Source organism: Antedon mediterranea, chromosome 4 (genome assembly GCF_964355755.1).
Source record: "Antedon mediterranea chromosome 4, ecAntMedi1.1, whole genome shotgun sequence".
NCBI classification, from domain to species: domain Eukaryota; kingdom Metazoa; phylum Echinodermata; class Crinoidea; order Comatulida; family Antedonidae; genus Antedon; species Antedon mediterranea.
Genome location: NC_092673.1, coordinates 27032912 through 27058848, shown reverse-complemented (window position 1 = coordinate 27058848; position 25937 = coordinate 27032912). Strand labels below are relative to the sequence as shown.

Sequence of the window (25937 nt, the reverse complement as noted above, 5' to 3'; positions counted from 1 at the left end):
GCAAACAATTATTTTATTTTTGTAAAGCTCTGTATACACTAATAAACATCATCGTGTCAAATAACTGTGTTTTTTTCTGGAAATTGTGGTTTTTCGTGAATTTCAATTATTATAACGAATTGGAGACCTTTAGTAGAGCTATTGCATAATTATCTTGATACATACCTCTACGTAGTCGTTCTCGCATTCGCCATTATCGTTACGACCTTCAAGATCAAAGACTTGGTCAAGTATGAAAATACATTGACCCGATGTGCTGATGATGGTGTACGTACAGTTAAGATTATTACTGTAAGGATCTGGATAATTTGGACTTTGGATAATCACGGTGGATTCACCATCATCGGTAATAAGGACATCACAAGCTATAAAAGAAATAACATAAAGAATTAAGTTGAAATAATTTTACGGTAAAATTTAGGTTTAGAGAGAACCTGAACAACTGACTTAGCAAACAAGACCAATTTTATACCATTAACATTTCTGAATAAATTTTATATTTATTTTTGTGCGTAAACTGTCAACCAACATATTTTTAACACGTAATCTACAAAAATGTAGTATTTTTTTTATATAATTGCTTGTAAAATAAAATAAAAAGTTGCACACATATTTATCATGGTGTTGGCAACCAGATGGTTATTTGAACAGAAACCTAGCATGTCAAACTAAGTTGGTAAAATTAATACAATTAGATAAAACATACATGGACAGTCTTCTTCGCCACACGCTTCTGTTGATGCAGGAACATCTGTTCCACAAATGACATCAGGCAGAACAGTGCCATCACTGGCAATACATTCTACAGTCCTTGTTCTCTCCCCGCCACCGCATGATACAGAACACTGGGGTAAAACATTTAAAATGTAACACAAAATCCTAATATTATGAATTAGAACATCTGTCTACACTATCAAACTAGTTTGGGTTAGGGTGCCCAAATATGGTAGTGAGGTGCTAATGGTTGTGATATGACATCATCATGTCCATATATGGGCACATCACATTTTTTTGTGACATAAAGTTTGATAGTGTAGACAGAGCTTAAGCAAAACAACTGGTGAACATGGTGGCTTGTAAAGGATCATGTCAAAACATGTCACTGTACAGTTACTGCAGTAAGTACATTTTTTACTGCAATAACGTATTATTTTTTTTTAGTTTGTTTCAATGTACAAGTTTATGAGGCAGTTTCAAAATAAACAAAATATAATTACTGCAGTAACTGCAGTAGAACAATGTTTACATGATGCCTATGATCATAGCAAAATGTTCAGAATGCAAATTAAAAATAGTTACAGCAAAACATTTGAAGAATAAGTACAAAGCCTTGAAAATCCATGGCAAGTTGTAAAAATAAACATGTTATTGTAGAGGGTTAAACTATGTATGTTATGAACACAGGCCATTGTCGTAATAACTATTTCAACTTTTTATTTAATAATTACTAACAAAATGAAAATCCTTACATCAGAAAATTCACCAACTCTAAACAAAGCAACAGGGCAATCAACAAAGTTCAAGTAACCATGGTAACCTGCATCGGTTATTTCATCATTGGTGATGAGTTTAAGGATGAAAGTGGAAGTAAATGATCGTATTATCAAATCGTCTCTGGAACCACAAACCCTCTGTATAAAATCTGAATTTGAAACGTCGTAAAACTGAAATACAAAGAAATCACAGTATTATTAATATTGTATCTTTTAATATTAACACCTAATATAGCGCACATTTCTATGATATGACTGATGATACAATCAGTGGCACTTTACATACTGCCATAACATTGGTTGAAATAAAGTTTTAATGACGTTACCTAACAATATGTCCCTCAAATATGGTAGTGATATGCTCAAATATGGTAGTGATATGCTCAAATATGGTAGTGATATGATCAAATATGGTAGTGATATGCTCAAATATGGTAGTGATATGATCAAATATGGTAGTGATATGCTCAAAATGGTAGTGATATTCTCACATATGGTAGTGATATGCTCAAATATGGTAGTGATATGACATTATGCCTAAATATGGGCACATGTCTCCTGAATAGTGTTCCAAAGGTGAGATTTATACATATATTCTTGTACTATATAATTGGCCAATTTCTGAAAAAATGACAATGTTGTGGGTATCAGTGGCTGAATCTCAATGGAGATACAAATAAAATAAGCACTGAAAAAATGACAATGCTGTGAGTATCAGCGACTGGATCTCAATGGCTATACAAATAAAATAGACACTAAAAAAATGACAATGCTGTGAGCATCAGCGACTGGATCTCAATAGAGATACAAATAAAATAAAAAGAAAGTTAAATCAAAACAGTAAAGTAAAACAGCCAGAAAGAAATTGCAGAGCTCTCGGATTACACAAATCCTTTACACTGACCCTACAATTAAGTATCTAATTTAAAATAAAATACTAACCTCTAGATAGTCATTTTCACAATTATCACTATCTTCAACCTCAAAGACATCAAAGACAATTTCTACACACATGGAACCTCCAACGAAAATGGTGGTAGTACAATCCTCGTTGTTGGGGTATGTACTAGGGTAGTTACGTGAAAACACCTCACCTTCTTCAATAAGAAGTTCATCACACTGATCAACTGTAATTCAGACAAATATTACATAATAATAATAATAACATTAATAATAATAATAACATTAATAATATTAACAGATAATTATAACAGATAATTATGTTAAATGTAAGTTACATAATATCAGAAAGGAATGACATAATGATGATGTAATCCCCTTAATTGGTGTTCTACTGTATTTAATATTAATATTTCTGATATTTATCTGTTTTAGATTTATATAATATTTTACTTTATTCTAGTTTATCAAATCTGTTGTCATTGGTGTTGGTTTTGAATAAATAAAATAAATAAATACCTTCTAGTTGAATAAATTCGAAATCAATAATATAGCCAATGGCTACTGTGTCGCCATCCGTCCTAAATGTCACGTTCACTTCATTTGTCGTAGAAGTAAACATACTACCTGATTGTGTTCCGCAGAATACCTCTTCTTCATTAGCCGATGAAAACTAATAATAAAATAATTTAAAATAAAATATTTATGAAAGGGTGACGTGTTGTCGGCCTGCCATTCCACCCATAAAATTGCTCAAGACTGAGTGATTTAAAAGATCACCTGTTCTTATTAATTTAAAGCAAAAAATTGACAAATTTGCTGCCAGCCAATGGGTTTTTGGTTGAATTTTTTAAATATTTATTTTTCATTTTTCTTTGGAAAGTTTATTCACGAAGCGGGATCTCCGAAGAGATACTTTTATATATATATATATATAAACACATCAGGCACAGAACATTAATTTGAAACAGCCCGGTGATATACTGAAATTTAATTAATTAATTTGAAACGATAAGATGAGGAAATCTTTGAGAATGAGAAAAAGTCGCCACAACCGAGATTCGAACCCGGAACCTTCTGCTTGATATGCAGATATCCTAACCATTAGACCACTGGGGCTTTCATGGTATAGTTCAAACTCGATTGTGACTCTTTACCATTCTCGGCGTGGTATGGCAGAACAGCACTAGTCCTTCATTATACTTACAGTGAGCGAGTCTTTGGTGCAGTTTTCTGAATCCTCCAGATCAAATACAAACAATGAAAATTCAATGATATTGTTGATAGGAGCTCGGATGATAGTGAGACAGTACAAGTCGTTTTCGTAATTGCCAATTGATGGCGATTGAATCTCACCACTGACTGTGCGCAGGGTATCATTCCCACAGGCTGGAATGTAAGAACCATTAATAGCATGTTATTTGTTAAACCATTCTGACATACAGTAATAGGAAAGCTTTGGATTGTAATAACCTATGACCTACACTTGGTTGGTGTTTGGGTATTTTATTTTATTCCAGTAATCTGCAATTAATTTTTGCCTATAGGTAACCACCACAAGTTTATAAATCACAAACATGATGAACCAAGCTACGTATGTAAGTATAGTGCTGTCAATGTTCTGGGTACTCAATCAAATGCGCATGACATAACACAAATTATACATTATTTATTGCCGTTTTTTTATGTCTTTAAAAAACAAAACTTACCATCTGGTGGTGGACAATCACCAGCAAGACATGATTCCATTGCTGGAGGTCTTTCAAGACCACTGCACACAAGATCATCTACCTCAACCCCATCGTTGTAGCAAGTAACTGATCGTGAACGTGTGCCCTCTCCACAGGTAACAGAACACTAAAACAAAGACACAACACAAAGTCAAAACTAAATCACTACTACTACTACTACTCTACTATTTTCAAATAAGTTTCATTTGAGGCTTAGGGAGTGAAGTTGAAAGAGTTACAAGCCTGGCACTGGATCAGGAATGAACCTCGGAATGTGGAATTGGAAAGCAAGCACAATAACCAAGTTACAGCTCCACTACAATTCTGTTCGGGAAAAGATTATAGACAATGTATTACTAGAAGAGAAAAATAAGGAACAAAGACAAAGAAATTACCACTCCAAACATTCCAGCTATCCACTGGATGCCATCTGATGGGATAACTTGCACTGTAGCTGTGTAACCTCTTCGATTAACACTAGCATCACTCGTGAAAGTAGCAGTGACCTCTCCACTGGTAGATGTTACTGTAAAAGGTACTTGAGGCAGTCCACAGAATTGTTGGTTAATATTGTCGTCAGTGATCTAATAGAAAAGAAAAGAATATATATTTAAAAAAGGTAATATATATTCATTCCGAATTCACACCAGCCGCATTCTTATCTGCAGACACTTCTACAGTAGACCCCTATTAAGAGGGATCATCTTTGAGACCAAAAAAAAGTGTTTCCTTAATAGAGGTTAACCATAGTGTTATAACATATATTTTCCCTCGTTCGTGGAAAGTGTCTACTTAATAGGGGTGTCCAATGAATATAGGACTGAAGGGACTCTCTCTTTTTCTAATAGAATATTTTGAAATAGAAGTGTGTGATAGACTTGAGGTACCAAAGTGTTAAAATTCTTATTAATTCGAACAATTTAAATTTAGTTTAAATAACTATTTAATTTTTAGTGTGGTAATCTGTTAAAAATAAGTAATTAAAAAAAGTTTTTTTTTTTTATTTATATTTTTGGATGACCACAGATGACCCCTGCAAAAATTTAATCTTTTTAAAGTATAGAGTAATTAAGAATGTGCATTATATTACTTACTGTGAGCACATCACAACTGCAACCTGGACATTCCTCAACATTAAACTCGGTAAACGTAACTTGAATACGTCCTTCGGTGGTAGTGTAAACAGTTTCACAAATGTAATCGTGAGGATAATTATTGGGATAGTTCGGGCTAGACAGCGTGTACACCTCACCAGCAAATACCTCAATGGTTTCATCGCAACCAGGCAATAGAGGGCAGCTTTGAAGGTAACATGTACGTGTTAGAGGTGGTTCAGGATCAGTGCACTCAGCTACATCCAGTATTACTTGTGAATCTTTCGAGAAGTAACAAGCAATTGTACGTTCTTGGAATCCAACGTCACAAGTAACCGAACACTAAAATAGTTGGAAATAAAAAACTCTTAAAATGGCTTCACATCATCATGTATATGCTAATACAAGGGGAACTAAAAATACGGATCTATAATTTTATTTAAATATCTTTTTTGATTGGAAGAACTTTAGATGGTGAATATGAGCAGGATTTACAGATGCGATATGTACAATTACGGAAAAATATCACTACATATACAATATGCGTATCGTGCCGTGTTGAGTAATGGAACCGTAATCCATAGACATAATATCGGCAAAGGCTTACTCGCTCCAATGTTCAAATGGTAGAACGAGTCTTCTTGGATAAGAACTATAAACCATAGGCGCAGTCTACGCAAAATCATGTGCACCCAGCAAATGTTGTTGATGAGTAGGGGTTTACCCTGGTGTACTAGTCCACACAGGCACTGCCGTGGACAGATAAAAAGGAAAAGCATTGGCAGCACTGACATGACTTGACTCTTAGCTGAGAAGCATGTAGTTGAAAAAGTCCACAGCACTGCAATGATCGTTGGAATGGTGCTAAACAAATGGACATTATTATATCATCATAATAAGTTTAGCAAGGCTCATGTGATGTAACAAGCTTACCTCTGTCCAGACTGTGGCAATCCAGACACCAGCACAAGGGGGAAGGTCTGGACATGCTCTTTCACCTGCTGGTCTGACAAAGTCTTGGCAAAATACATCATCTACAAGTTGCAGAGAAGAAGTTATGAGATAACATCCTACAGTACGAGTCTGCGTTCCCTCACCACACGTTGTAGAACATTCGGACCAAGTCGAAGTCAGGTAACTGTACCTGAAACAGAAGTATTTACATATAGAAAATATGTTAATTTTTCTTCTATACCACTTTGACATTTTAAAAATATATAATAATATCATGGATATAATGTTGTGAAATTTCTAAGAGCTGTACTTATTATTGACCCAGTCATTTTTTATGGAAACATACTTCCATAATACAGCTAGTATTCATCGCAAAGCTGTTCCTTGGCCTTACCAGGTACCCATAAGCTTAAAAGCATTTACACAACACCACTGAGAAAATATTGTTACCGAGGGAAGAAATTTTACTTACATCACTGGGCAAACACTGTTTGTGTTACAATCTTGAGAAGTGTCAGGCATGGTGTTAGGATCGCAATTGGAATCATCTACAATAGTATTCCCTCCAGGAAACTCAATACAAAATACCTGTCTAGTTTCAGTGCCAATGCCACACGTCACTGAACACTGAAAAAAAAACACATATACATCATTTAAGATGAGAATTTAAGAACAGAAGATTTTAATTTACAATTGTGCAGGGTGCAAGGTTGGCAAGGAAACTTCCACACAATCTCAAGTTTATTTTAAGGTTTCTATCATCTAGCCTTTGATGGCCTAGCATTAATTTGAACATCGCCACCTACCCAGGACACCTGAAAGAACTGTATCTAAGGGAAGACGCACCTAGATAAATAGGTAGGGGGAAAGACACACCTAGATGAAAAAGTAGGGGGAAAGACACACCTAGATGAAAAAGTAGGGGAAGACACACCTAGATGAAAAAGTAGGAGAAGACACACCTAGATGAAAAGGAAAGGGAAGACATACCTAGATGAAAAGGTAGGGGGAGACATACCTAGATGAAAAGGTAGGAGAACACACTCCTAGATGATTAGGTAGGGAAACACATCCCTAGTTTATAAGGTAGGAGAACACACGCCTAGATGATTAGGTAGGGAAACACATCCCTAGTTTATAAGGTAGGGGAACACACTCCTAGATGATTAGGTAGGGAAACACATCCCTAGTTTATAAGGTAGGGGAACACACTCCTAGATGATTAGGTAGGGAAACACATCCCTAGTTTATAAGGTAGGGGAACACACACCTAGATGATTAGGTAGGGAAACACATCCCTAGTTTATAAGGTAGGAGAACACACGCCTAGATGATTAGGTAGGGAAACACATCCCTAGTTTATAAGGTAGGAGAACACACGCCTAGATGATTAGGTAGGGAAACACATCCCTAGTTTATAAGGTAGGGGAACACACTCCTAGATGATTAGGTAGGGAAACACATCCCTAGTTTATAAGGTAGGGGAACACACTCCTAGATGATTAGGTAGGGAAACACATCCCTAGTTTATAAGGTAGGGGAACACACACCTAGATGATTAGGTAGGGAAACACATCCCTAGTTTATAAGGTAGGGAAACACATCCCTAGTTTATAAGGTAGGGGAACACACACCTAGATAAAAAAGAACTTCCTGTATGTTTCTTGTGTCTTATTATAGGCTGTATTTCATTGATATGGTCCCTCGTCATGGATGCTCACTTTTGAGCATTGATTGCATTGCTCTGATGAATTATAAACTTGTTAATTTAGACTTACATCCATCCATGTACCAACTGTCCATACTGGAGCCTGGCAAGAACTTGGAGGAGTACATGTTGCAGCCTCTGGAGGTTTAGTGAGGCCAGCGTTGAGACAATCTTGGTCTGTGGCACTAACTAAAGTACTGCCACTTACAAAAACACAGAACACATCTCTTGTTTGAATTCCTTCGCAAGAGCATACAGAATATACGTTGGTAATATACTGATACCTGAGTAATAAAAACACAATAAATTATTAACTTTGAACCTATAAATTATTGTTAAAAATAATCTTATTATCACAGAAAACTCCTTCCAGTAAATTTTACTCAGTTCATTTTAATGTTAGATTTTATAAAGGACATTTTAATCATCAAAAGTCTTTATTTCATTTCAAATGTATAGTTCAATGTTACAATATGTCTTAAAGCAGACACTATTACTGCATAATTCAATGTATTCTAGGTGTATTGTTAGCTATTAAACCATATTTTCCATATAAACAGGTTGCTATATTTAATATGATAAATATCATTGCTAAATTATTTATTGATGTTAGAATACAGTAGTAAAGCCCCTAGAGCTCTGCCTACAAAATAAACCCCTACGTGACAAAACATGATGATGTCATATCACTACCATATTTGGGCACATTACACCTTTTTTGTCAAACCAGTTTGATAATGTGGACAGAGCTCTAAGCTATGGACATACTCACATTCCAGTACACATGCCTAAATTACAGTCTGTCATAGTTGTTGGTGGTGTACCTCCACAAAAGCTATTAGACACTACCACATTGTTATTCTGGGTATCTTGGCATTCTACAGTTCTAGTTGCCATACCTGCCCCACAAGTAACTGAACACTAAAATAAAAAACAACCTTGTTTTAAGCTCTGTCTACACTATCTAAACTAGTTTGACAAAAAAAAAGTGTGCCTAAATATGGTAGTGATATAACATCATTATGTCCATATATGGGCACATCACAATTTGTTTTCAAACTAGTTTGATAGTGTAGAGAGAGAGAGTTTTAGGGCTATTGTGCTTTGTTGTAAATAGGCACATTCAATAATGTCATGTCTCATAGCCATGGCACTCATGGTGCAATTCAATGTGCAATAATCACTCAAAACAACCCTCTAAAGCGTCACATCTGCTTTGGTGTGGCTCCGGAAAATAAAACCATATCTCAATGTTTTGTTTCTCGACACTCCACATGGCTATCTTTTTTCTCGATATACGCATAGCCGCATGGCATGCCATAAAATAAACGCTGTATGGGCAATCTGAAGCGTGGATAGAAAGATTTTTAAGTCTGTCTACAAAACGGTCAGTAGCATTTTACTTTTTAAAAGCATTAATGAAGTACTAACCCCTCCAAAGCTTCCTACGACATAAGCGTATCGGGTCGGGCAAGCAACTTGCGTGTTACAATCTCTCTGCGTATCTGGCGCAGTAAGTCCTGCTGATACACAGAATGAATTATCCACTATCATAGTGCCTTGAACACAAAATAAGTTTCTCATCTCCACTCCAGTACCACATGTCACTGAACAGTCCTAAATTGAACAAAATGTATCGTTAGATAGGGCTAATTCCAAATGATGCGTAATTGACCAATCATATTGCAGGGATAAAATCAGGTGTGTTGTAATTATGATCAATCTATTCTGTTTTAATTTAATATAATTTGTCTCACTCTGATTAAAATATCCTTGAGGTGTTTTTATTACACATAATCCAGCATGCATCACTGTTGGTGCAACCTAATATTTTAGGTTTCTTTTGTTGAAGGTATTATTGCTCATTTCTTGGTTGAATTTGTTTTTCATTGTTTTGTGTGTTTTGTATATGGATGTACTACCCAAAATTAAAGGAAATGAAAGAATGAACAGAAAACTTTTAAAAGTATATAAAGAACACACTTACCTCCCAGTCTTGCACAACGTAACTATATGTAGGACATTGCTGTGTGTTACATGACATCTGCGTGCTTGGCATTTCAAGACCGGCGTCAATACACACACTATTGTCAACAATTGCATTTGAGGAAACTACATAACAAGCAACTGTTCTTGTTTGTTCACCTCCTCCACAAGTAAGCGAACACTGAAACAAAAAACAAATTGTAAAAACATGTAATTCTATTTTGTTGAGATTTTAATATCATAATATTTTCTTTAATGGCACATTATTGTATATTCAGATCTGTAATTGTAAACTTTAAATGCTGTTTTTAAATTCTCAGTTTCTAAATTCTGTTATCAGTTTTTTCAGTAAACTTTTTGTTAAATAAAATAGTAAAATTCATATTTTTATATAGTTTATTTAAAAGGGTTAGCGTTATTCAAAAGCTCTGCGATTTCTATCTGGCTGTTTTAATACTGTATCATTTGTATTTAGAATTTTGCTTATTTTATTTGTATCTCAATTGAGATCCAGCCACTGATACCCACAGCATTGTCAATTTTCAGTGCTTATTTTATATGTACCTCCATTGAGATTCAGCTACTGATACCCACAGCATTGTCAATTTTCAGTGCTTATTTTATATGTACCTCCATTGAGATTCAGCTACTGATACCCATAGCATTGTCATTTTGTCGGTGCTTATTTTATTTTGTATCTCCATTGAGATCCAGCCACTGATACCCACAGCATTGTCAATTTTCAGTGCTTATTTTATATGTACCTCCATTGAGATTCAGCTACTGATTGATTTATATAAAAATAATGCACCAAATGTTCATTTTCTAATTTGTATTTTGATTTATTTAAAAAATAACTTACATCATCAAAACTTCCCGTAGTAAAGGCAACAGTTTGAACTGGGCAAGCACTTAGCGTACAAACTTGGGATGTACCTGGCTCGTTAAGCCCAGCAGCTAAACAGAAACTGTTATCAACAATTGCACTGGTTTCTTGAATTGAACAAGACACGGTACGTGTTTGCTCACCCGTCCCGCAAGTTACTGAACACTAAAAAAGATCATTTACAGAAAAAATTATATATAACAACCAAAACTGAACAGAAGACGGACAGATATATTCTGATTACAAAGTAGGCAATTATGCAAATCAATTTTTTAAAATACTATTTTAAAAACAAATTTTTTAAATACATCAAAATTGGTACAAAAAAACACTATTATGTAAACTAATGTAAACCGTTGATCGAATCATTATTCATTATTTTATAAAAGGAATTGTTGAGTGTTTTCAACGTTTAATTTTACAAATGGGTACATCTTTACAGATTTTAAGCTCCGACAATGGGTACAGTGAAAGAACATGTATTTTTAGACTATCGTTATGAGACATTAATGAGATTAAACAATTTATGCGTATTCATTAAACTGTTGTTAAATTGCTGTTCTAATATAATGTTCTTCAATTCTATTTCTATTCCCACTACAAAGACTCATCATCTACACACACGCACACAGAAAGAGGTGTATAAATAAACAGATTGTGAGTAATTTAATTAATCCTTAACAAAATTCATAGAATTATTTACTTACATCTGAGAAAGGAGTAGTAACGTAAATATAAGTAGTAGTAGTAGGACAGTTGCCATTATTACAAGCTCGTGTGGCAGACGGCGCGGTAAGGCCAGCCAATATGCACGAATTGTCGTCAGCAAGGGCACCGGTTACTGCATTTACACATGTCACTGTCCTTGTTTGAAATCCAGCCCCACATGTAAATGAACACTATAAAAAATCAGAACATATTGTTATACGGTAAAGGTTAGTCATGTGTTCATATTACGGAGCTTTTGATTTGAGACGAACCGACCAGCAAACTATGTCATGTTAATTCATTGTGCAAATGCAGAGGTATTGTGTCCTCGCTCTCCACCTTCACACAGGTTTAATGGTTTCTAGGTCCAGTGATGACCGACGACGGGTAATCCCGACGACACATCAATTGTCCTGACCTAGGAATGATCCGTAATGGTTATCGGCGAAAAAACACTTGACGATGAATGTTATAAACTGTATTACACCAACATCGACATTCACAATATATGTAAGACATGTGATTTATCTACATTCATCAAAACCCAGCAACGAAATTATGCTGCACATCTGATTAGATCTGATAATGATCAGATGACGAAAAAGCTATTCTTCCAAGATGACAAATGCTCGAAGCGTGGTAGAAATACGAACACGTTATTCAAACAAGTTCTAGATAATGTTGGAATGGTCAGACAAGCCTTCATTAACAACTCGAAGGCCCGCTTATTTTGAATCGGCATTTATTTATCATATGCCATCTAGAACACTCTGTCAGAGTTACAGATTAAATTTTTATATCATATATATATAGGTTGGTTGTCGCAAATCAAAAGCTCTCTATTTTGAATGTAGGAGAATGAGCTGTACTAAGCCTTGGCATTATGTGGTAGGATGGCAACACCGCCTCATTCTTCCTAAGCACTCATTTAAAGCTTGTGGACTAGTACAGGAATCGAACATGGATCTTTCTGTATGACAGTAAGTATTCTAAGCACTAGGCTACCAGACTTGTTATAAGATCAACAAAAATTAAAGGCATATATCACTTTGAATCGATATGCACATCTATGTCAAACAGTCAATATGAATTTTGTTATTGTTATGTTTTCTTTGTTTATTGAAATTGAATAAATCGAATGAGATAAAACTACTTACACCTCCATAGCTTCCAGTCTGATACTGACAATTAACATAGTTGGTACATTCCAGAGATGACGATGGCACTGTTTGGCCGCTACAGAATGAGTTGTCAACTGTCACTCCATTGCTATTCTGGCATAAAACGGATCTAGTTTGCACGGACGCACCGCAAGCTGCACCGCATGCGCTAAAGCTACCTGTTACATACATATAACTGAAAAAAAAACATTTTTTTAAACGTTTTTGTTTTAATTCTTATAAAAAAAATTCTATGTATAAGTAAAGAGAAATTAATTTTGGTTCTATTTTTCGACTATTGGCACTGAAAAGACTATTGGCACTGAAAAGACTATTGGCACTGAAAAGACTATTGGCACTGTCAGTTTACAAAAGATCACTATTGGCACTGTCAGTTCACAAAAGATCACTATTGGCACTGTCAGTTCACAAAAGATCACTATTGGCACTGTCAGTTCACAAAAGATCACTATTGGCACTGTCAGTTCACAAAAGATGCATTGGCACTGTCAGTTCACAAAAGATGCATTGGCACTGTCAGTTCACAAAAGATCAGTATTGTTTGTATCTGAAAATGACATTAAAAAAGAGACACAATAGTAAATAACAATCAACCATGCACTATTCATCATTTCTGGCTTAAGGCCCATTTACACTAGGACGATAACGATCGACGATAAATAGACAAATGTGCATTTTTCATACATAAAACAAAAGAAATATAAACACTTTTCATTCTAGAACAATAGAATTACCATATATGCTTCCTTTGATAAAAATGATATTTTCACACGTCCAATCAAATGACGTCATGATTAGTAAGAGCAATAATATCGTGACAATACAACGATTTGATTGTTTTTATTTATCATGACGTCATTTGATTGGAATTTTAAAAATATTATTTTTATCAAAGACAGCATAAATGATTATCCTATAGTTCTAGAACGAAAACCTTTCTAATTTATTTTGTTTTATGTAAAAAAAATGCATGTTTATATATTTATCGTCCATCGTTATCGTCCTAATGTAAATGGGCCTTAAGCCAGAAATGATGAATAGTGCATGGTTGATTGTTATTTACTATCGTGTCCCTTTTTTAATGTCATTTTCAGATACAAACAATACTGATCTTTTGTGAACTGACAGTGCCAATGCATGTTTATATATTTATCGTCCATCGTTATCGTCCTAGTGTGAATGGGCCTTTAACCTGATAGGGAAAATTATGCGGCACATACTACTACATTAGAACTTCAGATAGAAGGTGGCAGACACACTGAATATTTATTTAAACTGATTATTTATGATATGGTTAATTAACTGTACTGCACACAGTATCTCAATTTCAATGATTATATTAGTTTAAAATAACTTACGTTAAATTGTCGACTCCGCATGTTGCAGAACATTCTGTCGCATCGCAGTTACAGGTTTCAGACGAAGCAGGTTCTTCAACTGGACATAAACTTGTGTCAGATACAAGGGTAATAGTTCCAGTATCAGCGTCAATAAGTACACATAAGACTGAGCGTTCCCGAGTGCAGTCCACACAAGCACCCCAATCTGATGAGGTCCACCTGAACAACAAACAGAAAGAAAACAGTGACAGACATTATAGTATCTTTCAAAATAATTATTTTAGTTCTCAAATATATCTTCCAATTAAAAACAAAATCATCAATAACAAAAGTACTATAAAAAAAATACACATTTACATCTAATTTAAACCAGCTAAGGGGTTTAAAATTTAAATTTACTGTTAAATATATATATCATTTGCAACATCACTGACAATACACTATCAAAAACACCACTCATTGTGCCGTGAAGCAGAACAAGCAGCGTGAAATAACTTACAATCGTTCACTGGGTAATTATTTGAAATAAAAATAGTATTTTCATGTGTAAAAATTATTGCCTCAAATTTAAAGAATCAATTTTGGTGATTATCTATCTTTATTTTTTTTATTTACCCAAAAATAAGTTATAAACATTGTAAACATAAATACAAATCAAGGCAAGGACTAGAAAATAATCAGAACTATAGTAAACATTGAAGAATACTAATGGTTAAAAAATAAATAATGGGTAACCTTTCACAAAATTAATAAGAAATGTTCTGTACAGTAGCACCGCTTTTTAAAAATAATTATTTGTTATTTCATACGCATCCAAAAGCAAGTAACTCATCAATTACAGGATGGATAAACTATAATTTATCATGCTTATAAACTAAGTCTCCTTTGTTTGAGGCACAGGAAGTAAAGGTCAGGATTGAACCCTGGACTTAGGTCAGAATTTAACTCTGGACTTAGTTCAGAATTGAAGCCTGGACCTTGGGATTCGAGCATATTAATCACCAAGCTCCACTACCTTTTAGGCAGGTAGGTATTATGACAGAGGAAAGTAAATGTCAAAAATTTAAACAATTAGGCTACATCAACTTACTCTGGAATGTCGCAATTGGGGCCTGTACACTGTCTTGTGTTGTGAAGGTAATGACCTTTCTCAATAATACAGATACATTGAGATCCACACCCTGTACCAGCAAGAGCAGGTTTCATCATGGAGTAAATATTTCCACTGTCGTCCTCACACTTAATTTCCGGACAGATGTTCTAGAAATGATAATGAAAAGAACTGCCCTGTAAAAAACTGCAAAACAGACTTAATCCTGGTGTATCAATTCTATTCAAATTGATGCCTCCTATGTTTGAAATGGTTATAATTTGAGGTCTTTGATAAACTTAATGCAACAAAACAATTTAGTAAGTTACTAATATAAGCAACACCTCCTTGCACTAATTCAGTAGGCCTACTAAAATGTCATCACCAGTTCTTTTTCAAGAACAAACCTAGGTTTGTTATGTACTCAATGAATTTTCCACTAAATCTAAATCCTAATAGATCAAAAATACTTTAAAAATATTGAAGTTTACCTGACTGTTTTTTACAATTCCTGCAACTTTGGTGGTTTCTGGAAAGACATTCTTGCATTGTTCCATATCATCATGTACGCTTCCTTGGAGAACATCATTAAAATGGTACATTGTTGCAGGTTCATTGTCCAACCAGAAAGAATCGTCACTTAGTAAAAATGCTTCAAGGTCTTGCTTACTGCACTTAGACCATCTGTCCGGTTTTGATCCAGGCAGTCGTCGGTCTGCCATTATATAGCTCGGACTTTTGCAAGTACTAAGTTCACCATCATGCCTAACACCGAATCTGTTTGTAAAACAAAAAAAATGTAACACCTTAAATATATAATTTATTAATATGTTGTGGGCATGTAGTAAGGGAAAAAATAACGTTGGCCTGAAAAAATTTACTTTTAAAACTTGTTTGAAGGCATTTAATTAATTGATTTTTCAGAAGAATAAAATCCCAATAAATTAAATGATTGAATCAACAACGAATAGAGAATTTACTAGAGATATTTACTTACAAGTGCGCAATTTCGTGAACAATGTTGACAGGTGCATAAGTGACATTGACCCCAAATTCGGCAATTACACATCGTTTGTTGTCTGAATCTGAAGCTTTTCCAGTAATTCCTGCATTGCCATTAAACGTTAGATTCAAACTGAAACAGAGAATGAGTACATACTGTTATTTATATAAAATAAGGTTTTCAAGGAGCAGCATCATATCATAATAGCACTTCTCCTGTCTCTAGCTACTAGGCTAGCCCTAGGCACTCTGTTTGCATTTTATATTAAACACGAAGTGGAGGCTCTGTAGTGCATAGGGCCTACTTTAGTCGGTCACCACCCTCTAGTCAGTACACTAGCTAGTAGGCCTAGCCTAGGCCTCTAGGGGGGCCTAGTAGTAATTTTCATAATAAAATTTACCTTGTAAGTAGAAGACTGATATCAGCAGAATCCTCCACAGAATTGCAGAAGTTTTGTAGGTAGGTATCAACATCAGCATTTTGTACAACCTAAACAGCATTGAGAGCACATTATAAAAATATCGAAACAATTGTTACGTAACAACTGCTCTCGGTTTTCCCCAAGTTCCCCAACCCTTATAATATTATACGAAATGTGTTGTTTCGTTAAGCATTAAGCAAAACACGTCACCGTTGGACTTAAAAACGCGTTGACATAATATATCCAATCCACCAAGAACGTAAAACCAATACCATTTTTTTGTTTGTGTTTTGTTATTGTTATGTATTTATTTATATAATTTTGTTTTAATTTGACATACCTAACGTATTTATTTACGAAAACTATCAATATCAACATGCGAATGTTCACAAACCATAACTAAATTCATAACATGAATTAAAAATACTTACCGAAGTAACAGTTGCCACGGGCCTAAAATTAAAGTTTATGGGCCTATTATCGGTAACGATGGTGGTAAAAGTTTCAAAATATGATTTGATTTCCTGCAGAAAAAAAGTTAATTATTACATGACGTAACCAAAATTTGATAGATGGAAAAAAAATCGATAACAAAGTGATATAAAGTGGATAGTTCAAGGTGGTGGTCTAAACATTTTTACCGCAACACCTGACACATGCATGCTTTATTCGTCTTTGTTGAAAATGGATTGGCTACCTCATAATATGTGATGTAAAATAAAGACATACCACAAGCAAGTTGTCAACTTCGCTTTGAAATTGTTCAGACAGTACAGCCACATCAGCGTAAACATTAACTTCAGCGTATTTTTGTTCTGGTCTTTTTGTAATCGAACGACGATTCCTGCTCAATTTCATGTCAGAGTTCAATGGATTCCCTTTGAAGACTATATGAGGGTCTTCAAAGTCGGTCATCACCTTACGTGCATGCTCGTTACTAAGCTTAGCGATAAAGTATTGTTCACCGTTTACACTTATATAACCAGTCTGAAAAACACAAATACAATTAAAAAGCAGAAAATTAATTTTAATGATTATGAAACAACTGAAAAAGTTTCTACCTTAGGAAAATATACTGTCGTCAGGAATAGATTTTTCTAACTTTTCATGTTGTGAAGGGATAATTATAGCTGATTTTTTGTAGCCTATTAAAATTTCTCCATATCATCATAACGTGAAGAACAGTAGGCCTACAGATAATCGGATGTATATTTTATTTAAACTTTGTCTACACTATCAAACTAGTTTGACAAAAAAAAAATGACCAAATTTGGTAGTGACACTCTCAAATATGGTATTGATATGATATCATTATGTCCATATATGGGCACATCACATTTTTTGTCACATAAAATTTGATAGTGTAGACACAGTTTTAGGCTGAGTTTCCAGTAATACTGTACATTTAATGCTGAAAGTCTTCCAATCTTATTAGTTAGGCCTTGATTGGATTATGTAATCGTTTTGGGAAATAGAGGTGATAGCTTACCAAGCCATGGCAGGTGTCAATGGCAATGCTTGCATCTGAGCCATCAACCAACTTTCCTTCATGGTGACATTCGTGTTTGCCAGAACCATCATCAACGGCGTGTAGGATCATCGACAAATCTCGCCCAAAGGCCTCAAAATTGTATCGTTTCGAGCCATGGTCAGAATCAACACCGACCACTTCGTAATCTGTTCCTATTATTTAAAAACAAAACGGATTTTGTTTAAAATTGTGTAACTTCAGCGAGTATCTCTTTCATGACTGGACTCGCAAACTTCACAGCTCGATTCTTTTTTTTTCACTTAAAAACATATCTTGCTGAAAATATTTGAAACATAATGGATTTTGTTAAAACAAAATCGGTTTGTTTAAACAAAGTTATTTATGAAGATAAACGCTAGAAAGATTTGTAACCAAAGCTACTTTCTTGTTTGCATACAAAGTATGGTCTTACCCTTTCCTTCTTCATAATACTTTGAAACATCTTCAGCACTCAGCAAAGGTTGTAACTATTACGTAAGAGAACAGAGGATTTCCTTATTAATAGGGTATTTAATTTATATTAGACAAAACTGCTCAGCAAAAATCAAGTATTATTATGTAAGTATAATCTCAGAGGGGTTTACATCATTATTACGTTGAATTGAATTAGGAATATTTTTACTTAATTATACTAACATAAAAAAATGATGTGTATAGCATACAATGTAACTCAACAAAGTCGTGTCTGACACACAGTACGAACACTATTTATTCATATTTAGGAATAGAATCTTACAGACAAACAAAATTGTGTGTAAATAAGTATTAAAACATGACATACTGTAGGCTTAAGTCAGTTTTTAATGCGTTGACTCTTTGTAAACTTTTTTTTTTCGCAATTCGGTGTTCTAACTCTGCTATGCAATTAAGTTGTTTTGTTTTATAACTAAAGATACCTTGGTGTATTTTGTGGAACACTTCCATCATCAAAGGAAAAATGTTAGGCTAGCAGTAGGCCTACTAGAGTAATAGGGCATGAAGAATGTTTGATTGTTATAGTCCGAACGGAAGTGGTACGATTCCCGTGCCACATGCATGGAATTCTTGGTACCATATGTCAGGTATTTATGTATTATGAATGAATGCATTGTCGGAAACAAATTTAGCCTTCATTATTGGGTTGTTTGATCTTCACCTACTTCTACTCTATAAACTGAATTTTATCCTGTCATTGAAGTCAACCACACAGAACAAAAGTCACCAGTACAATAGGTGCATGAAGGCTCAAGGTACGAAGCCAAAAATGTGGCGAATTTGTAACAATGAGGGCCAGCTTAAAATTATTACTTCTCTGTTACACAAAGCACTGAACGGAACAATTAGAACTTAAGTTGAAAATTTCATCCTAAGGGAGCGGAACCTTATAAATCTCATTTTTACATGCTGATAATATGGTTGATTATTATTCAATATAAATCTAACCCCTAAAGGTGACATGCAAGTACTCTTCTTCCTCCTAAAAAAGTAATTGATGTGACTTGGTATAGGAGAACCCCAAAAAATCGGTTCAACTAAAACTATGACACATTACGGTCAATATACAAAACCACTACACAACACTGCAGTATTGGGTCATATAAACACGCCCATTCTATTGTAATTATTACTCATATGAAGTTCAGAAAACACAATACAAAATCATTAGTATAGCAAACAGATTCAAGGTTGGTGTACACATTACAGACAATGTAAACTAATGTTTATTTCCTCTGCATGATTCGTTTTAGTCAATAAACGATTGTTAATTAATTTGAACATTTATACGAAGCCGGTTATTAAAGCTAAAACTCTCCACTGAAGAACCACTGCAGGGCCTACTGTCAAAATGGAAATGTTATTCTATGGTTCTGTTATGGTTTCAATATAAAATTAATAGGCCTAATAATAATCTGTTCAGAAATGTTATATTGAAATTATATAGTAAACGTCTTTTAATTCTGTTATGGTTAAAAATAATAAATATTATACACCTGTGATAACAACTATAGGTCTTCAGTACCTGATGTTGAAACACAATGGTTTGTAATGTAAACTCTTTACTATATTTTATGTTTATTTTTATATACCTTTTAAAATTATCAACTCAAACCTATGATACTGTAGAACAATTTAATAGAGTACCTGTATTACCATATTGATAAGGATTTTTCTTTTATATTTTTGCAAATAGTTTAAGAACCTGTATCCGTCATATAATGTGTTGTTTTGATGTATTATGTTAAATTGGATGCACCACTTCTGTGTGTGCCACCGATGCAAAGGTGTCATTTCCTAATAAATTATTATTATATTATTATTATTACTATATGATTAATTATTTATTAATTTGTCGCCGCATGTCAGTACCAGACCGCGCCCGCTTAGCTCACTCTGGTGGTCGATGACAGGCTAACAGAGCTATTTGACTGTAAGAATGACAATAGGGTTCTTTAACAATGGAACCAGTAAGTGCCGTTACGGAAGTGCATACACCTTGGAAAGACTAAGCTAAAAATTGATCCGAGGGTTGACACTCCCTGAAATCTCAGTCTATTATATTTGGGCAACTAGGCATTCATTTAAGCATACCACAGGGAACTAAAAAAATATTGGGTGGTTAATATTGAAGTACAGTAAAAGCATGCAACTTAAAATATGAAAATAACGAATCTTTTAAGTATATCATTTATACCCGATAAACAGGAACATGTGTTAGAATATGTGTTGAGTTCTTGACAGTATTCTCTCCTGCAAACACACAATATTAGCCAAATGCATAAAATATTTTCATTGATAAGGGAAAATCTTTCATGAAGACTTCATACTGTTAAACTTCTCCTTTTAGAACAAGTAGAAACTCAACACGTTGTGCAAGCTTCTTAAGAAATCTCACACCATAATTAAAACAATAGTTCCTTTGTAATCTATAGTGTTCTGAGGATGCTATGTCATTATTAATCCTCAAGATTGACAATTAATCTGTTTTGTTAGAACCTACTTAAGAAGGCGACGATGGCTTATAGTACAAATTGGGTTTGCCAACGCCCATTATTCTACAAATTCCATTGCGGAGATTTTAATTCCGCCACAATTGAACGGTAATCCAAAGTGCAGTAAGTAAGCATATTAACATTTAGACGACAAAACATTAAGATACAAGTGATGTAAAACATTAAGATACACATTGCCAAATATATAATTTGTATGGCAGAGTATGCCTATATTTAAATTATCAAAATACTGCTAAAATGGTGAAGTTCAAGGTTATTTTTATTTCAAGGTTTTGGTTATTTGGAATCAATAGTTTTGATTAAAATAAGATTAGACCCAAGTGCTTTGAAAGGGTTTCATCTTCTAGTCTATTATAATGGAAGAAATAGTGTTCATTTAGTTTCCCTATGTGGGATGAATACAAATTTACTTTGTTTTGCAAAAGTTTGGCACCATCTTTCTGGCTGTTTTACTTTTTTATTTAACTTTTTGCTTATTATATTTTGTATCTCCATTGAGATCCAGCCACTGATACCCACATCATTGTATTTTTTTCAGTGCTTATTTTATTTTGTATCACCATTGAGATCCAGCCACTGATACCCACAGCATTGTCATGTTTTCAGTAATTTCCATTAGTGTGAAAGTGTTAGAAAATGCAAAACTTTTTGAGGCAATCTATTTTGGCCATGCTTGTATTGTATCCATTATATGAACTGACCACATGTGTATATTAGTAACAACATGTAGACAGACTTTTAAAATCAAAACTTTCACTTTCAAAACCACAGCTTAAAATTGTCTAAAATAACAGTGTCTTTCAAACAAGACTATTGAACTAGAAAAATATCAACAAGAATTGTGTCAAAACGTTCAAAATGTTGATAAAATAAGGAAAACCACTTTTATTGAACATATCTCAAGGATAATTATTTCATAAGGCCTAAAAGACATTCTAACTGTTATCAATATTCACCAAGTTTTTTTTTCTAGATAACACATTTAAAATTAACGCAGAATTATTATTATATTTCACCACCATTAAAATATATTAAATATAATACAAACTTACCGGTGAGAAATTTCCAGGGCATATTAAGCCACAGCAGAGCACCACAAATGCTAACGTACGAGTCTCCATGATCGAGTAACTGACTGATACCTTAGCTTACACTACCTCTATACAAATAATAAAAAGGTCCATTCATATTAAAATGAGTCAAGAAGGTATTGTACCCAAATCAACGGTTGAGTGCACCTATTGGAAGCAAGCAAGCGGCGTTCGTTTGTTCGAGTCTCACACCACGCCAAAGATACTTGTCGAATACTATTGACAGGGCAGAGGAGTCACTCAAGCAGAGAGTCATGATTGTGATGTCAAATACAATACAATTATTAATTTGTTATTATTCATAACCCACCAGATACATTTATAACCATATTAATAATTCATCGATATATTTGTCATACTTCTACATAATATTATTTTAACTAAATACAATCTAAAATAACATTTTATTTTCTGCATTTTAAAAACATCGTGAATCTATTTATTTATATATATTTTTTTAATTTTAGAACCACCAGTAACCGGTTAAATTTAAAATGTATAAACAGAATACAGGTAAAATTTTAATTTAGAAAAAAAAAATTATAAAAAAGGCGGACTTTTTGGTTTTCTCTTTTGTGAGATTCATTCACCTTTATGTAATATTTTGTTACATAGTCATTTTGAATATATACATTTCTTTGTAATCAATCAGTTCTTATTTCTCGTATTTTATTTTTGCATTTACAGTGTATACTTAACACCACAAACATTAATTCTGGCCCGCCCGGGTGATAATCTAAAAACTAACATATATTTCTTTAGGTGGAAGTTTAAGTAAATAACGAAGTAAAATCACAAGCAACCTTAGAATTATGACATTTGTGCAGAAGAAATAATATAATAAAACGGTAATTATACAGAAAAACAAATACAGCAGTTACAGACCAGTGGTACCAAAACAAAATGCAATTTTCGGGCAAAAAAACTATTATTATTTAGGAAAATTAATATTATAAAACGGATTAGGGGGCCTAAACTTAAAATGTGTACGTTACTTATTTAACCTGTACACAAAAGTGGGTCAGCAGTATATTATAAAAATATCTTCAGTAAAGTATCTATCAGTAAATGAAAATTATTGTTGATGTAATTATGGAAAATAAAATAAGAAATACATCAGTTCCAATTGGTTCCCAAACAAAATATTATTTTCGGGCAACTAAAATCGAGTTTTCTTTCTGTTTTTACGTATTTATTAAAAGATACCTAATAGTTTTAGTAACAACAACTGTTTAATTCCTTTCAATTTAAGAAATTGTTCTAATGTACAGAAACATATTTATATATCCACTGACAATGCTGTGGGTATCAGTGGCTGGATCTCAATGGAGATACAAAATAAAATAAGCACTGAAAAAATGACAATGCCGTGGGTATCAGTGGCTGTATCTCAATGGAGATACAAAATAAAATATCCACTGAAAAAATGACAATGCTGTGGGTATCAGTGACTGGCTCTCAATGGAGATACAAAATAAAATATCCACTGAAAAAATGACAATCAATAATTTTAGCTGCCAAAATTATTTTCAACTTTAGGGTAACTAATACTGAGTTTTCTTTTTGTATACATATTTGTTGAACAGTAATAATTGTTTAAAATTTTAGAAATTGTCTTTAAAATCATTTCTATTTACGTATGCCTTTAGAAACGAGAAGAATGGGGTAACTTTGCAAACATTTTACTCGTAATATTATTTTTCTAACTACAAAGTCATTAAAACATGATTAAACATGTGAAGTGTACATGACACACCCTGTTTGCACGTAAAGAGGTCAATAAAACTATAATTATCCTTCAACAAATTCGAGTCAAGTTGAACAAGGGCCAAATTGTACACCTTTGTTAAAAAAACTTAAGTACGGCGGGTTCCCTTGTTGACAGTGTGCTTTTCCTTTAGGCTGAGTTATCAGAAGAATAGTAGGCACAAAGTTGTAAATGATTTGTTGCTGAAACAATTGTATTGCTCACAGTTTTATTTTGAAAAGAAACAATAGATTCTGTATTATATTCATCGAATCTAGAACACTGTGACAATAGTGTTTTTAATTTGTATATTTATGTCGAGTTACGTTTTAAATATTAGAAAACTAGTTTTAAAAAATCCATTTTAAACGGCTTAGTAGATTTTAAAATAGTTGAAAAATTAGTTAAATGTTCTGCAGGTATCAAAATATAAATCTATTTAGAAATAAAATAATGTGGCTGTATGTGATTTAACTATTTTTTCTCTATTCAAACTGAAACATTTTGGCTTGATTTTTTCAACGATGTAAACAAATTCCATGTCGATAATATTTATGAACCTCTTTTTTATTCCTATATTCGATTGATGTAAAATGCATTAGGCTTATGCAAATGCTTTTATATTACTGTACTCGTAACATAAAATATATATCCGCATTCATTGCACGAAATATATAAAAATTACAATACATCACAACATAATTCCGCAGGTTTTATTCTCCAAAACAAAACATAAATAACTTTCTAAGAACAAGATGTGGTTTACTCAATTGAACTGGTTTACTAATAAAATAAAACTTAACCTTGGAAGTTAAAAAGGCGAAATTTCACCCACGTTCAACGTGCTAATACGTTTATACTATTTTGTGGTTGGAAAATTTAATTCTTTTTTATCAACAAATGCATAGTTTCTTCTTCCATCTCGTTATTTTTAAAAAATTGACATTCAAATATATTTTCTATTGAAACATAATGTATAAAATATATCATCATAGAAATATAATAATTCAGTTTGAAAAGGGTTAGGAAAGAACAAAGTTGATAAGACAATATTTAATTAAGTTAAAAAATCATTTCTTTCGTTTGTAGATAAGTAAACGCATTTCTTTTGTATTCATTTATTTATTACTACAAGGTAATATAATTTGGTATGTGGCCAGTTCATTATTAATTTGTTATATATATATATATATTTCTGAATGCAATATTTAACTTATTTAAATTCTTATGTTATTGTATTTTATAGTTCGAAGACATTTCAATATGTTATTCTTGTGTGGCGCGAGCAATGATATTTCTCTTTAGTGTTTATCTTAAAATGTTTGGTTTGAATATTTGAAATCAGATTTCCAATGATCAGATTCTGCTATCTAAAATTATTCGTATTCATATACTATGATTTCCAGCCAAACGGTAAAAACCCGTTTTGGAAATATCTAGTTTATTTTAACCAGGCAACCATGGGGTATATAAATGGTTTCACACAAAATGCTTTATACACTTCAAAGAAGGTATGACAATTATTATTGTTGTTACTTGTATTTACAATGAATAGCTCTATTGTGGATGGAATGGGACAAAGTATCTATAAAAATGAGTTATTTTCTTTGTATAACAAAATCGGTGTTTTGTATTGAATGGTACAGAATCTAAAGCAATGCTGATACGTGTACTTTTAAGATCACTATCACTATAAAGCTATATTATGTTAAACCCAGCGTTTTTTACATGCAAATGGAGAAGAAACGCTTTTACATCAGTACAATATTTGTTAACAAACGTATAGGCCTAAAGGTTACTTTAAGTTATCAGTGGAACCTCTGTTCAGGTGGACACCCATATTAAAATTAAGGTATAGGACTATGCCTACTTTCCCGAAACGTGAAAAGTCACATGTCTTAACTATACCACCAACTAATATTCAGGGAACACTCCTATTAAGGGGACATCATTTTGACCCCATATATATTACATATATTATTTTATTATATCTAACTTAACAAGTCCGTCTTTCATATTTTGAATACGTTTGTAAGTTGGCTGGTATTCCAGTAAGTCACTTCAGAAGTAGCCTAATACTGTCG

The 25937-nt window shown here is 33.4% G+C and overlaps 1 protein-coding gene across 1 annotated transcript in view; it reads right to left on the bottom strand.

Moving 5' to 3' along the window:
* LOC140047089 (uncharacterized) overlaps nucleotides 1–22139 on the bottom strand; it is a 42256-nt gene extending 20117 nt beyond the window's left edge. The window contains exons 1-28 of the mRNA XM_072091901.1: nucleotides 22068–22139; nucleotides 18438–18492; nucleotides 17984–18177; nucleotides 17224–17481; nucleotides 16926–17018; nucleotides 16474–16562; nucleotides 16068–16205; nucleotides 15562–15847; nucleotides 15071–15240; nucleotides 13999–14199; nucleotides 12617–12815; nucleotides 11459–11650; nucleotides 10728–10916; nucleotides 9867–10046; nucleotides 9311–9496; nucleotides 8652–8800; nucleotides 7950–8163; nucleotides 6644–6798; nucleotides 6151–6361; nucleotides 5218–5559; nucleotides 4519–4707; nucleotides 4103–4250; nucleotides 3601–3782; nucleotides 2913–3066; nucleotides 2436–2620; nucleotides 1470–1664; nucleotides 707–845; nucleotides 166–365 (exon numbers count right to left, since the gene is read on the bottom strand). Of these exons, the coding sequence (XP_071948002.1) occupies nucleotides 166–365; nucleotides 707–845; nucleotides 1470–1664; nucleotides 2436–2620; nucleotides 2913–3066; nucleotides 3601–3782; nucleotides 4103–4250; nucleotides 4519–4707; nucleotides 5218–5559; nucleotides 6151–6361; nucleotides 6644–6798; nucleotides 7950–8163; nucleotides 8652–8800; nucleotides 9311–9496; nucleotides 9867–10046; nucleotides 10728–10916; nucleotides 11459–11650; nucleotides 12617–12815; nucleotides 13999–14199; nucleotides 15071–15240; nucleotides 15562–15847; nucleotides 16068–16205; nucleotides 16474–16562; nucleotides 16926–17018; nucleotides 17224–17481; nucleotides 17984–18177; nucleotides 18438–18492; nucleotides 22068–22136 (4962 nt within the window). The 5' untranslated portion in view covers nucleotides 22137–22139. The remainder of the gene's footprint in view (nucleotides 1–165; nucleotides 366–706; nucleotides 846–1469; nucleotides 1665–2435; nucleotides 2621–2912; nucleotides 3067–3600; nucleotides 3783–4102; nucleotides 4251–4518; nucleotides 4708–5217; nucleotides 5560–6150; nucleotides 6362–6643; nucleotides 6799–7949; nucleotides 8164–8651; nucleotides 8801–9310; nucleotides 9497–9866; nucleotides 10047–10727; nucleotides 10917–11458; nucleotides 11651–12616; nucleotides 12816–13998; nucleotides 14200–15070; nucleotides 15241–15561; nucleotides 15848–16067; nucleotides 16206–16473; nucleotides 16563–16925; nucleotides 17019–17223; nucleotides 17482–17983; nucleotides 18178–18437; nucleotides 18493–22067) is intronic.
* Between the last annotated feature and the right edge of the window lie 3798 nt (nucleotides 22140–25937).